Here is a 12,700-nt window from a genome sequence, read left to right as displayed (position 1 = left end):
ATGATGACTTGTTTTGGTTTGTCGTCTGAGCGTCTCTGGACTAAGTGCAGCCTGCAGAGCCGACACCACCGTGCAGCTTTGAAGTGATGCACTATTCACACAGCTGAGAGTGAAGTCACACAGAGGATCAGGTGTGTGTGTGTGTGTGTGTGTGTGTGTGTGTGTGTGTGCAGGTGATGATACAGTTACAGTTTCCTGCTTAACGACCGTGTCAGTGCTGTAGCGTCTGTAGCTTCATCCACACCGGTGGCTGCTGACCTCTGGTGACCTCAGGGCTCTATAAACACAACATCGTGTGTGCATCATCTTTTCCTAAAGGTTACATTACATTATACCAAGGCCGTAACCATGGAGTCAACATTGGGGCGGACCAAATCTCTCTCTTTCTATATATATAATATATATAGTGTATATATACCGTACTTTTCGGACTATAAGCCGCTACTTTTTTCCCCGCCCCGGTGTCCCAGCTCTCTTCTCTGCACACCGCAACACAAACGCGCTCCGTAACCTGTAATCTTTTGTTTATGACGGTTAAGACTACACAAACTCACGCCGTAACATCGTATATGTTATGTAACATTATCCACCGCTCCATTTATTGGTTTTTCGACGGCTTCATTGTAAACAAATGCACATAGGCGAGAGGAGTGTAACCAGAACAGCGGAAAAGCGAGCGGATTTGCATAGTTCCCTACCGTCTTTCTGTGTAAATATCTCATGTTACAGCATGAAAACCTGAGGCTTATATTCAAGTGCGGCCTATATATGTATTTTCTTTTCAAATTTAGCTGGTGTGGCTTATACTCAGGTGCGCTCTATAGTCCGGAAAGTACGGTAAATTCACTAACACATGGGATACTTTTTATTTTTTAATCAGCTAGGTATATATTTGAGGGGGGGGCCTTTTGAGCATATTGGGGAGGGACGTGCCCCCCCCCAATGTATACGGTAATTACGGCCGTGCACCATACTGCAAAATAATACGGCTTAGGGTTTAAAAAAAACAAAAATATTGTGTTGTTCATCACAGTAACATTGTTTCTTGTTTCTTCTCCAGGCCGTGGTGGATGGATGGGGAGAAGATGGAGGTGAACAGAAGAGAGGTGCCTCTGTATGTAAGTGCCGACATCATGATTTGTGTCTGTCTGATGTTGATGCGCCGCCGTCGGTGTGGTGGCAGAAAAAGAGGGAGGAGGGGGGGTCTGTGTTTCGGTATTTTTGGGAGTGGTTGTGCGAACACATGCATGAACTCTGACTGTTCCTCTGGATTAGTCTCCCACATTTAGACCCAATCCTGTTTTTGTTCTCACCAGAATTAGAGCACTCTAGTCTTTCCCCTCCACTCTCTCTTTCTCTCTTTCTCTCTCTCTCTCTCGGTCCTGACTCTCTGTCTGTGCTGTGGTTGACTGGCAAGCCTTGTGTCGCAGGTGAAACCCAAGCCAGTCCCCGGGGAAGCCAGGCTTTACACAGCCTGTTCACCAACTGACAAGCTACTACACCACCTCTCTCCCTCTGAAAAACCTGGTTTCTACAGTGAACATAACATTGGAGCCAGGAGAAGAGAATATGCCCATTTGTTTCTTCTTTTTTTTCCTTAAGGAGTATATTACAATACACACCCAATTTTATGAATTACATAAATACACATTTTTCTTTTAGGACACATGTTCGGGTGCAGGTGTGTTTGAATTATTGTTTTAAACCTTTTTTTTCCCTTTTTTGCTGTTACTTTATTTCTTCCATCTGTCTTCTTTTTCCCCTTCAGTCCTCCACACACATAGCCCCCATCTCTCTCCCTACTCTCCCCCCACCCCCCACTATTCTCCGGGCTGTGTGGAAGCCTGGGTGGGCCAGTCAGTGAAGCGTTGCCAGATTTCTGGTAAGCAGAGTGTCTGCTTGTTTTGCTGTGTCACCAGTTTCAGACATGGGGGCGGGAGTTCTCGCTCCCAAAAAACCTTCGACGCTTCCACTGTAGCTTCATATAGAGGCCGATTGAGGAGCTGCTTCGAAAAACTCCTGGCATGTGAATCATTACGGGCTCTCTACCTCTTTTTCTTTCTTTTTTTTTTTTCTTTTTTTTAACACATACACCTCTCTCCATTAGGAGGAAGTGGCGTCTCCACCCTCTAAGGTCACAGCTCAACAGGAGCGACTAAACTCTCACTGCTGCTGAATGAGGTCCAGATTTCAATGCGGGGCTTTGTGTGGGCAAGCCACGGCACACTGCTGTGATATAAAGGCTGTTATTGTAACACGCCCAGTAAAGTTTTATGGTGCACCTCCACACACATGCAACACAGTGCCAGAGCCACACAGTAAATACAGTTTGGCCAGATCAATGGTATAAATGGCTGCATTCAATTGCAGACAGAGAAGTGTGGGAGTTCCTGTGTTGGAGCAGGGAGGTTTTTATTTTATTGAGGTCGGGTGCAGGGTTCATGTCGAAGCGATTTTGTTGTCCAGGTGTGTAACAGTAAGTGTGAGGGAAACCAATCCCCCTCCCCATCTCCCCGACCCCCCGGCCCCCCTACCGCCTCCCAACAAGAGGACTGTGTTGGTTTTTTAGCTGAATTGTGAGACGTCAAGAGAGGAAAACTGATTTTGTTGTGTTTTCCTCCAGCAATGAAGAAATGTCTCAACAAACAACAAGCTGATAGATGGGAACAACATTTTTTAACTTTTTAACAGACTTTCATGGTTCCCAGCGGATTGAACTCTAATGGCTCTGTTGATCCACTGACTCGCCCCTCTAGCACCACCGCCACCAGTGGGTTAAAGTTTTCTGTCTACTTTTTCTTTCTTTTTTTGGAAGATTTTCACATATAAGAAATTTGTTTTGGTGTTGATATTTTTTCAGAGAGGGAACAAGGGGGACAGGATTGATATAACTTTGGGACATTAGTAATAGACATTTTAGTTAGGAAAAAGGCTTTGCTTGTTGTATTTGCTTGTTTTATACTTATAAAATGGACTCAGGAGCATTTTGATGTTGGTAGAATAATCCAAACACGTGCCTGTTGGTTTGTGATCAAAGCTAAACTCATTAGGAGTCTCTTTTTCTTTTTAATTTCGTACACTTTGTGCATGCATCACTGTTTAGTAGACTTCTGATCTGAAATACTACACCGTGATAAATGGTTAATATTAAAAGCAGAAAATACTCCATCCTCCCCCCGCTGACGTCAGGCTGTCCTCTCACTGTCAGAACTGACTGTTATTGCTTGGTCAGGGACGGGGTTGATATGTTTGATTACATATTTAAACAACTACTGCATGGATTGCATGAGGAGGACAATAACTTTGGTAATCTTCTGAATTTTAATTTTGTCGAAGTGTCCTTGGGCAAAACACTGAACCGATGTATCACCGGATGTATGAATGTGTGTGAATGATTAGCCTCCAAAAGCCTGCCTGCAAGCAGAGCTGTATGAAAGGGTGAATGTGACGAAACAGTGTAAAGAGTTTTAAGTGGTCCAAGTGACTAGAAACGCGCTTTATATTATAAGTGCAAGTCCATTTACCATTTACCAACGTGGCTCAGTAAGAAAGAGAGCGTTACACCTAGCTGCTCAACATGAACATTAGAGCCGCAACAATCAATCGATTAATCGAACAATAATTGATTATTAAATTAATCGTCAACTATTTTTCGGTCACAGTAGTTTTTTTAAAGAAAAAAAGTCAAAATTCTCTGATTTCAGCTTCTTAAATGTGAACATTTTTGGTTTCTTTATTCCTTTATGACAATAAACTGAGTCTCTCTTTGGTTTGTGGACAAAACAAGACATTTGAGGACATCTTGTGGTTTGAGATTGATATTTTTTTAATCATTTTATTGACCAAACAACTAATCGATTAATCATTTAAATAATCGACAGATTAATCGATAATGAAAATAATCGTTAGTTGCAGCCCTAATGAACATGTTGTCATGTTAGCATCATGTTAGCATTCACTTGGAGCAGCGATATACCTGAGTACAGTCTCCCAGAGCTGCTAGTCTGTACACTCCTGGTCTTATTCCTTTATCGCAGCTGTTATCTCAGCACATGATCATAAATAGAGGTAGATTATAGCCACATCCCTGCTGTACCGGTGTTTGCTCAGTTGCAGTTATCACTCTGTCTTTGAGCTAAATCTCTGTGGTTTATGATTTGCGATGCTTTTTTCACATGAAAACCTCCTCCTGCTGTTTATTGACCGACTGATAGATTGATCGTAAAAAGAAGGAAAACCGAGCTGAAACAAAATTACGGTATGTGCCCCGTCCTCCAGGTATTTCAGGCCTCGGTACTCACTCTTGCCTGGTATTATTATTATGTCACTATGAGTCTGTACTTGGCTGCCCTGTTCTTTTGAAGTGAAATGTTTATAACACCGCGCTGCTTTCACTGACAGCCGTTTCTGACATGCAGACCAGTTATTAGTATCTCATTTGCACAGCAGATTAAATCAGAGGTATGTGTTTCAGCTGGGTATGAGAACAGGCTCTACAGTGCCGAGCCGGCTGTCACCCTCAAGACTCCGATGAGATTCTGGTCCACTGACTCTCCCATAGCTCAGATGTGTCACTGTGGTATTGTGCCACTTTGAGGACATGTGTAATAGACATTTTAGTTAGTAAAAAGGCTTTGCTTGTTGTATTAGCTTGTTTTCTACATGTGAAATTGACTGCGGAGCATGTAGACGTTGGCAGAATAATCCAAACATGTGCCTTTTCTCAGCCCTCTGTTGGTTTTTTTAATTAAGTTTTTAAAAAATGTTTAATTTATGTATTTAGCACAAACAATATCATATAAAAACAACATGGACAATCAACATGACTGGGATGTGCAAAGGGGAGGTATGAAACCCAAAAGGGCTTATATAAAAACCTCACCCACATATTCAAAGACCAAATTTGTTACAGTTTAAAAACAATAACATAGGAAAAGAATTAAACAATAATGAAAAATAAGTAGAAAAGTAAGTGATTAAACAGTAAATATAAGGAAGTAAGGGAAAATACATACATGAATGAATAATACAAAACAATAATAATAATGAATGAGATGATGAGGAAAGAATAAGAAGTGAGAGAGAGAGAGAGACAAAAGAAAAACATGACAATAATTGTCTTATGTTTGATGGTACATGGTTTGACTGATGAGGTACTTTTTGAGAGCCTTTCTTAAATGATGTTAAATGAATAATTGTTTTCAGATAGTCAGGTAGCTGATTCCAGAGACGGGGACCTTGATAACGAATTGAAAATTGCCTGAGAGCAGTTCTAAAGAAGGCAGTGTGGAGTAGGGGTGGGCGATATGGCGATATTAGATCGTGAAGGATTAGAGTGTGTAGACGATCTGCCAAAGTGCAGAGATCGTAGGATCGTCTGGGGCACATTCTATAAACTGCAGTTCTATGCTGCAAAGCGCAAACAAAGGACATTTACAAAGTTTGCTAAAAGAGATAACAGTTACTTTAGTTTGTATTTTTATTTGACCCTTTTCAATCAGCTATTTAGTGTTTTGATACACTTAAAATCCTGTTAAAATGACTGTGTAATGTCTTCATTGATATTTTACTTTCATGTTTATTGAAAGCTACCTTTTATGTTGCAAGAGTGCACTTTATCAAAGTGTTGTCGTTTACCTTTTACTATGTTTACGTCATTTGCACATGTTGGCAAAACTGCAACTATTTAGATTACAATCTATTCAGAAAGGTTCTTTGGCCTAAATTGTCTGTTTTTCTTTTTTCGATTTAAGATCGTGATGAAATCGAAATCGTGACTTCATTTTTAAAAAATCGTGATATGATATTTTTGCCATATCGCCCACCCCTAGTGTGGAGGTTGGAAGAGTTTCGTGTCTGGTAGCTATGGACTTGGTTGTTCTTGTTGGACATCAATATATGAGAGAAACTACGAGGTAAAATATTCATTCTATGCTGAAACACAAATAAACAGATCTCATCTGATACACATTGATATCATAAATATTCAAGAAATTAAGTTTTTGAAACAGAGGACCTGAACTACTTGCAAGTGGCTCAGAGTATGTAACCATTCTAACCAATCGTTTCTGTGTTTGTGATCAAAGCTACAGTAGCTAACTCTAAAAGGAGTCTCTTTTTCTTTTTAATTTCATACACTTTGTGCATTTCATCACCATCACTGTGTTTAGTCGACTTCTGATCTGAAATACTACACCCACCGTGATAAATGGTTAATATTTAAAAGCAGAAAATACTCCACTCCCCCGTGCTGACGTCAGGCTGTCCTCTCACTCTCAGAACTGACTGTTATTGGAGCTGTTTTTGTTGTTGCGGTGGCAGTGATCTCGCTCCCCAGGCTGACGTCACCTACGTGTTGCACTCAGGAGATCATGGCAAAGAGGCCGCGGAGCCGATGACTTGCTGGTTTCCTGGAGACCACAGGCAGCAGCAGCAGATCTGGTGTTGTTTTTCCCCCCGCCACTACTCAGAGTGAGAGTAGACAACAACACGAGGGGATTTAGAAATCATATATTGCTATAATGTTTGGGCTATTGACATTTGCCTTAGACATTATAGCAATATATGATTTTAGGGTAAATATCACAACAGAAGTCAGTAACACTGGATGTGTGGTGTTTACAAATATCTAACAATTAAAACGTTATATTAAAACCCTCCTGTTGTCCTTCTGGGTCAAATTGACCCAATCTGGTCCCTTCCTCCATCCTTCCTTCTTTCCACAATCCTTTTTCCTTTCCTTCTGTCCTTCCTTCCTTCCCTTTGTCCTCATTTCTTCTTCCTTCCTTGTTTGATCCAATTGACCCGATCTGTTCCCTCCTTCCATCTTTCTTTCCATCCTTTTCCCCTTCCCGTTTCCCTCCCTTTTTTCCCTTTGTCCTTACTTCTTCCCTCCTTTTTGACCCAATTGACCCAATCTGTTCCCTCCCTCCTTCTATCGTATCTCCTTTCCTCCCATCTTTCCCTTTGTCCTTCCTTCTTTCCCTTCATCCTTCCTTCCTTCCTTCCTTCCTTCCTTCCTTCCTTCCTTCCTTCCTTCCTTCCTTCCTTCCTTCCTTCCCTCCCTCTTTCTTCCCTTCCTTCCTTCCCTTCATCCTCCCTTCCTCTTTCCTCCCATGTTTCCCTTTGTCCTTCCTTCTTTCCCTTCATCCTTCCTTCCCTCTTTCTTTCCTTCCTTCCTTTCCTTCATCCTCCCTTCCTCTTTCCTCCCATCTTTCCCTTTGTCCTTCCTTCTTTCCCTTCATCCTTCCTTCCTTCCTTCCTTCCTTCCTTCCTTCCTTCCTTCCTTCCTTCCTTCCTTCTTTCCCTTCATCCTTCCTTCCTTCTCTCTTTCTTTCCTTCCTTCCCTTCGTCCTCCCTTCCTCTTTCCTCCCATCTTTCCCTTTGTCCTTCCTTCTTTCCCTTCATCCTTCCTTCCTCCTCCCTTCCTCTTTCCTCCCATCTTTCCCTTTGTCCTTCCTTCTGTCCCTTCATCCTTCCTTCCTTCCTTCCTTCCTTCCTTCCTTCCTTCCTTCCTTCCTTCCTTCCTTCCCTCTTTCTTTCCTTCCTTCCTTCCCTTCGCCCTCCCTTCCTCTTTCCTCCCATCTTTCCCTTTGTCCTTCCTTCTTTCCCTTTGTCATTCCTTCTTTCCCTTCATCCTTCCTTCCTTCTTTCTTTTCTTCCTTCCTTCCCTACGTCCTTCCTTCCTTCTTTCTTTTCTTCCTTCCTTCCTTCCTTCCTTGACCCAGGAGGACAACAGGAGGGTTAAAGTGATGCTACAGTTGCTTTTTTTTATTTATTTTTTTTTACTTTTTCTATTCCCTATATGTGGAAAAAACCTCCTCATGTTTATGTTCCATAATTAAAACATCATGCCTGACCTGAAAACTGCCCGTATGGGAGGCAATGGCATGAGGTGAAAAACCGACAAGGTGTTGAATATTTCATTGTTAGCCTACTGGATCGGCCTGTGTCATGATAACGCCCCGGCCATAGATCACATACGTCTGACGTCTTATCACCAGCCAACCGTCCTCCTTCCTCTTCCCTGAGGCGCAGGAGATGCAGTTAGGATCAAGCAAATTCCCTCTGATCAGATTGTGCTGGTGTAAAAGCAATATCATCTGAGGCCGGTGCAGATTGTTTTGAGGCAATTAAGCGAGAACTGCAGCCTCCTCGGAGGACTGCAAACACAATCGGAAGATATTACAAAGAAATGCTCACATATGTTCCATTTAAATATAATGGGCTCAGAGAGGCAATGTGGGAAGAATAAAATACCAAGGAGAGAGAACAGATGCAGCTTCAACTATTCCAGTGACAATAATTTGGATAACTGATGCATCTAAGTCTAAATTAATGCAAAAAAATAGCAGAAAAGACAGATTTTCAAATCATTATTCCACTTTTCTGAATGATAAGTGATGTCTTGTGTCTAGATGGCTGCACAAACCGCCGGTCGGCATCTAATCTTATGTGGAAAAACAATCAGCGATAACATGAACAGTGGTAAGTGTGCACTAAGTGGTGCTACAGCTAAGCACTTAGTGTGCACAACGAGCTCGGAGAGTGCAGTTTGAGTCAGACCACTATTATCAGTCAAAGCAAAATACCCTGCTTACTCATGAGGTCAGTCAGTCAGTCAGTCAGTCTCATTTCTACCTCTGGACCAATAACCACTGTGCACTGAGATCAAGTAGCAGCTGTTGGAAAAAAGCTCCCAGGAGTTTCGGGGACAAATAAGCGACTAAGACGTGACTGATTATATCACTTTGAATGTTGAGTCAGAGTTGGTGACTCAACATTAGCGCTATGATTGACTGGCCGGCCAGGAACGAAAAAAGTTTCCCCTGTGATTTCATTGACAAGATATGTTCTGACAGGTAATCCATACCAGGAAATGTAATAGCCTAGGCGATTTTCTTTTCTAGCCATGTCAGAAATGAAGTGCCAGGAAAGGCAATGAAAGTCCCACATACCTAAGTGTGAATATACTTAACCTAACTAAACTTATTTCCATATTTGCCAGTCAAACTGCAAGACTAGCAGCTAAGTAGCCTCTTAGCCAGGCTAGCAGCTAAAAAGTAGCCTCTTAGCCAGGCTAGCAGTTTAAAAAGTAGCCTCTTAGCCAGGCTAGAAGCTAAAAAGTAGCCTCTTAGCCAGGCTAGAAGCTAAAAAGTAGCCTCTTAGCCAGACTAGCAGCTAAAAAGTAGCCTCTTAGCCAGGCTAGAAGCTAAAAAGTAGCCTCTTAGCCAGACTAGCAGCTAAAAAGTAGCCTTTTAGCCAGGCTAGAAGCTAAAAAATAAGCTTTTCATCCAGGCTAGCAGCTAAAAAATAAGCTTTTCATCCAGGCTAGCAGCTAAAACAAAGATATGAGATGCTAAACATGCATTTTGTTTGTTGACATTAGCATTTAGCCCAAAGAAGTGCTTTGCTTTATGCCTCACTGAGCTGCTGGGATGGATACATAGCCTACATTATTTATAGATAATTTTCACATTTTAGTACAGAGATTGAAAAGGTAAAAACAGAAACAAATACAAAGCACTGAACAATTACACAAATTCAAGGTTCAGGGGTCATGCGTATATCCAAAAGACAAAACACCATACACAACACATCATATACAGTCTCTGGATATAGGCTACTCTTTGTCCTCTTATACATGACAATATACATTATATAGTTGAAACTGTCAACTGTGTAAGCCTTTGTCATTTGTATTTAGTGAGCCCCTGCTACGATGTTACAGGAAATAAGACTCTGAATGATGATGATGATGATGCGTGGAGAGGCCACAAATGTTAAGATGATGTAGATACTAAAAATACATTTAAAAATGATGGATGCCTTAACTTGGAGTATTAACAATAAGGACCGATTAGGGGTGGCCCATAAATCACAAGATAAAACCCAAAGCTGAGCTCAAGAAAACAGAAGATAAGATATTGCACAAGCGAGGAACTTCAAGTATGCGATCCCTCTTGAACTTGAACGATGCACCCTGAGCTAAACCTCTCGTAAAGGTCAGAGCTGGAGGGAAAACAGCACCGAGGAGCGGAGCTAAACGCTGCGGTTTCTATTGTTTGGTTATCTGTAATTAATTAATAATGAGGACAAATAACGTTTAGCCTACTTTGTTTTGTTAATGAATGAAGAGGCACACCAGTCGCTCCTCCAGCATGTCACACTGGTAACTGACTTCTTCAAAATGCTTATCAGACAGACAGACTGGCTAATGTGAGTGATAGAGAGACATCCTGTTGATTTTTGTCTGTCGGTTTGTGTACACAGATCATGAGCTGCCTTCTTCTACACAATCTTTCAAATCAAATCTTTCTGCTTCTTTTAAGTTTTTTGTGTTTTTTATTGTTAGAAATAAACCAGTTTATACGCTATGTGCAGTTTGTAGCCCTTATCTACAGATAACAGTTGATCCCAGAGGGAACACAAAGTCTAAAAACAGCAGTAATTAATGGTAAAAACCCAACAAAACTGACACAACTCGCACAACAGCAAAAACACAAACCCTATAAACAGAATAAACAACCTTCATATTTTAAAGTCAAGGACAGCTTAATCTGAGATAGCAAATAATGATGTTTGATGAACAGTATTTAAAGCAGATATCAGTGGAATGTTTTTGTTAATATAAGTCCTAAATAGTCCTATTTTCCGTCAGCAATCACTTACATGAAGTATTTCAGCCTAAACACGAGTCTCTCCGTCACTCTGCTCTGCTGTAACCCGAGGAGAAAATTTTCCTTGTGGGATACAAGTGTTATCCAATGAGGGGAGAGAACGGCATGAAGGGCTGTGTGTGCAGCCAAGGGATGCGCGTGAATGTGGTGACGTAGCACGAGGACCAATTGATGCCTGACAAGGGCGGGGGCTGCTAACTCATGGTGCGTTCAAGGAAACTCGTACTTTGTGTTTTTCCTTCCTGTGAAGTCATACCAGTTCGATCTGGTACGAGTTCACGGGTCGGAAGTTACGAGTGGCCGTTATAGGGAACTTTCACAGACAACAGGACGGTAAAAACACGAGCTACGGGTTACCTGGAACGCTACCAAGTCGTAGTTGTGACTTGAAGCTGTAACTTACGGTTTCAAAAGCCTGCCTTGAACACAGCATTAGCCGAAACGGCCGTGCCGCTGTTATCTGCTTTAAGATGCTGCCAAAAAATAAGAAAAATAGTGCAGAGACAAAAAGATGGGAAGTTTTGGCAATAACAAAAACTTGGGATGCTGTAGAGTGAATTACTTTATCATTTATTTATTTGAGTTATGATATGAAATGGTGCGTGTATTAAAAGTGAGAGATAATATGTAGTATGCACATACTGTTTATATGTTTTGATCTATTTCTATGCCATTAAATGTATGTTTTGTTGTGGATGTATTTTGAATGTGTTATGTTTTGTTGTACTTTTATGTTGAATACGTGTTGTTTTGTGTTTGTTATTATATATATATAAAAAAACCCAGAATAAACAAAATGTGTGAAAAATATTAAGTATTACAATCCCAGTTATCCTCTGTCTAAAACTCAAATTCTTACTCAAGATAGCTGAGGGGGATCTTGGAGGTAGGGAAAAACAGAGTTTATATGAGGGCAATAAAAAAACAAGGTCAATCATGTAACAGAAATAATGAATCTCATTATGAAGGTGGATCATGAAGTAGACGCTCAGTAGGGTGCAGCTCTCTCCCATTGTGAGAGAATAACTGGTGTCTTTTCTTTCGTCTTTTTTTCCCTGCCGCCCCATTTTTCCTCCTTCCATCCATCCATCCTGCACAAAGTGTACTGTGAACTTTGTACAACTGACTGAAGGAGATTTAAGGTGTCAGCAGATTGATCAAAAAAGATAATTTCCACCTGAAAGACAGATTAGTCAAGTCTCGTAACTGGTTTCTGCCTTAAATCGGGGCTTTGACGAATTGAAAACCAAACAATCATTTGCTTTTGTTGTCTTGTAACAGAAGTTAAATGGAGGGATTTTCTTTTTTTTTCTCATTTCATCTCAGGGACAGGTGGAGGCCAATGTCAGGTTACAGGCCGGCGTTCCTGAAGATGCTGAGTTTTTCGTCGTCGTACAAGGTTCAAGACTTGTGCATGTGACCGCAGCCAAAAGAAGAGATGACGGGCTGACCCTTTGCTTCACAGTTCCCGGTAGGTCCCTCAATCACGACCGCTTACATTTCCCTCACTGATTGTCGTATGAATGAATGAATGAATGAATGTTTTTTATTTTCGTGTCATTCCACCACTGTGGCTCATCCCATATGGGATTACAAGACACATTTAATGACAAATACAAGAAAAAAAAGACTAGACAGTGTTACCTGCCACACAGGTGTGACAGAAATAAACAATTTAAGATTACTTTCAGTATTCAACTATACATTCTTCATACTTTGTCTCATTGCCCAAGCCTTTTCAAGAAATAAAGAAAATGCAAATATATTCAACTGAAAAAGATGTTTTAGCTTCTCAGCATCGTCTAACCACACAAATTCGTTATTTGGATCTACCTTACTAAAAAATGTTTGTCTTATAGAGTCATAAAAAGGACAGTAGAACACAAAATGAATTTCATTCTCCACCTCTCGGATGTCACATAAATTACAAATTTTATCGTCTTCTTGCTGTGCCAACATATCTGCCTGTTTCAATATGAAGACCATGTTGTAACCTCCAAAGATCTATCTATTATGGTTTT

General features: G+C 41.0%; 1 protein-coding gene across 2 annotated transcripts in view; it reads left to right on the top strand.

Annotated features, from left to right (window-relative positions):
• Positions 1–12,700, top strand: part of arhgef28a (Rho guanine nucleotide exchange factor (GEF) 28a) — a 66,205-nt gene that overhangs the window by 2,455 nt on the left and 51,050 nt on the right. For both annotated transcript variants that reach the window (XM_085793025.1, XM_085793026.1), the window contains exons 2-3: positions 1,061–1,118; positions 12,006–12,150. In XM_085793025.1, coding sequence (XP_085649151.1) covers positions 1,071–1,118; positions 12,006–12,150 — 193 coding nt within the window. In that variant the 5' untranslated portion in view covers positions 1,061–1,070. The remainder of the gene's footprint in view (positions 1–1,060; positions 1,119–12,005; positions 12,151–12,700) is intronic.

The sequence above is a fragment of the Trachurus japonicus genome, chromosome 12 (genome assembly GCF_045865225.1).
Source record: "Trachurus japonicus isolate A0001 chromosome 12, Traja_1.0".
NCBI lineage: Eukaryota > Metazoa > Chordata > Actinopteri > Carangiformes > Carangidae > Trachurus > Trachurus japonicus.
Note: the sequence above shows the minus strand (reverse complement) of the source record. Positions and strands in the feature narration are given on the sequence as shown.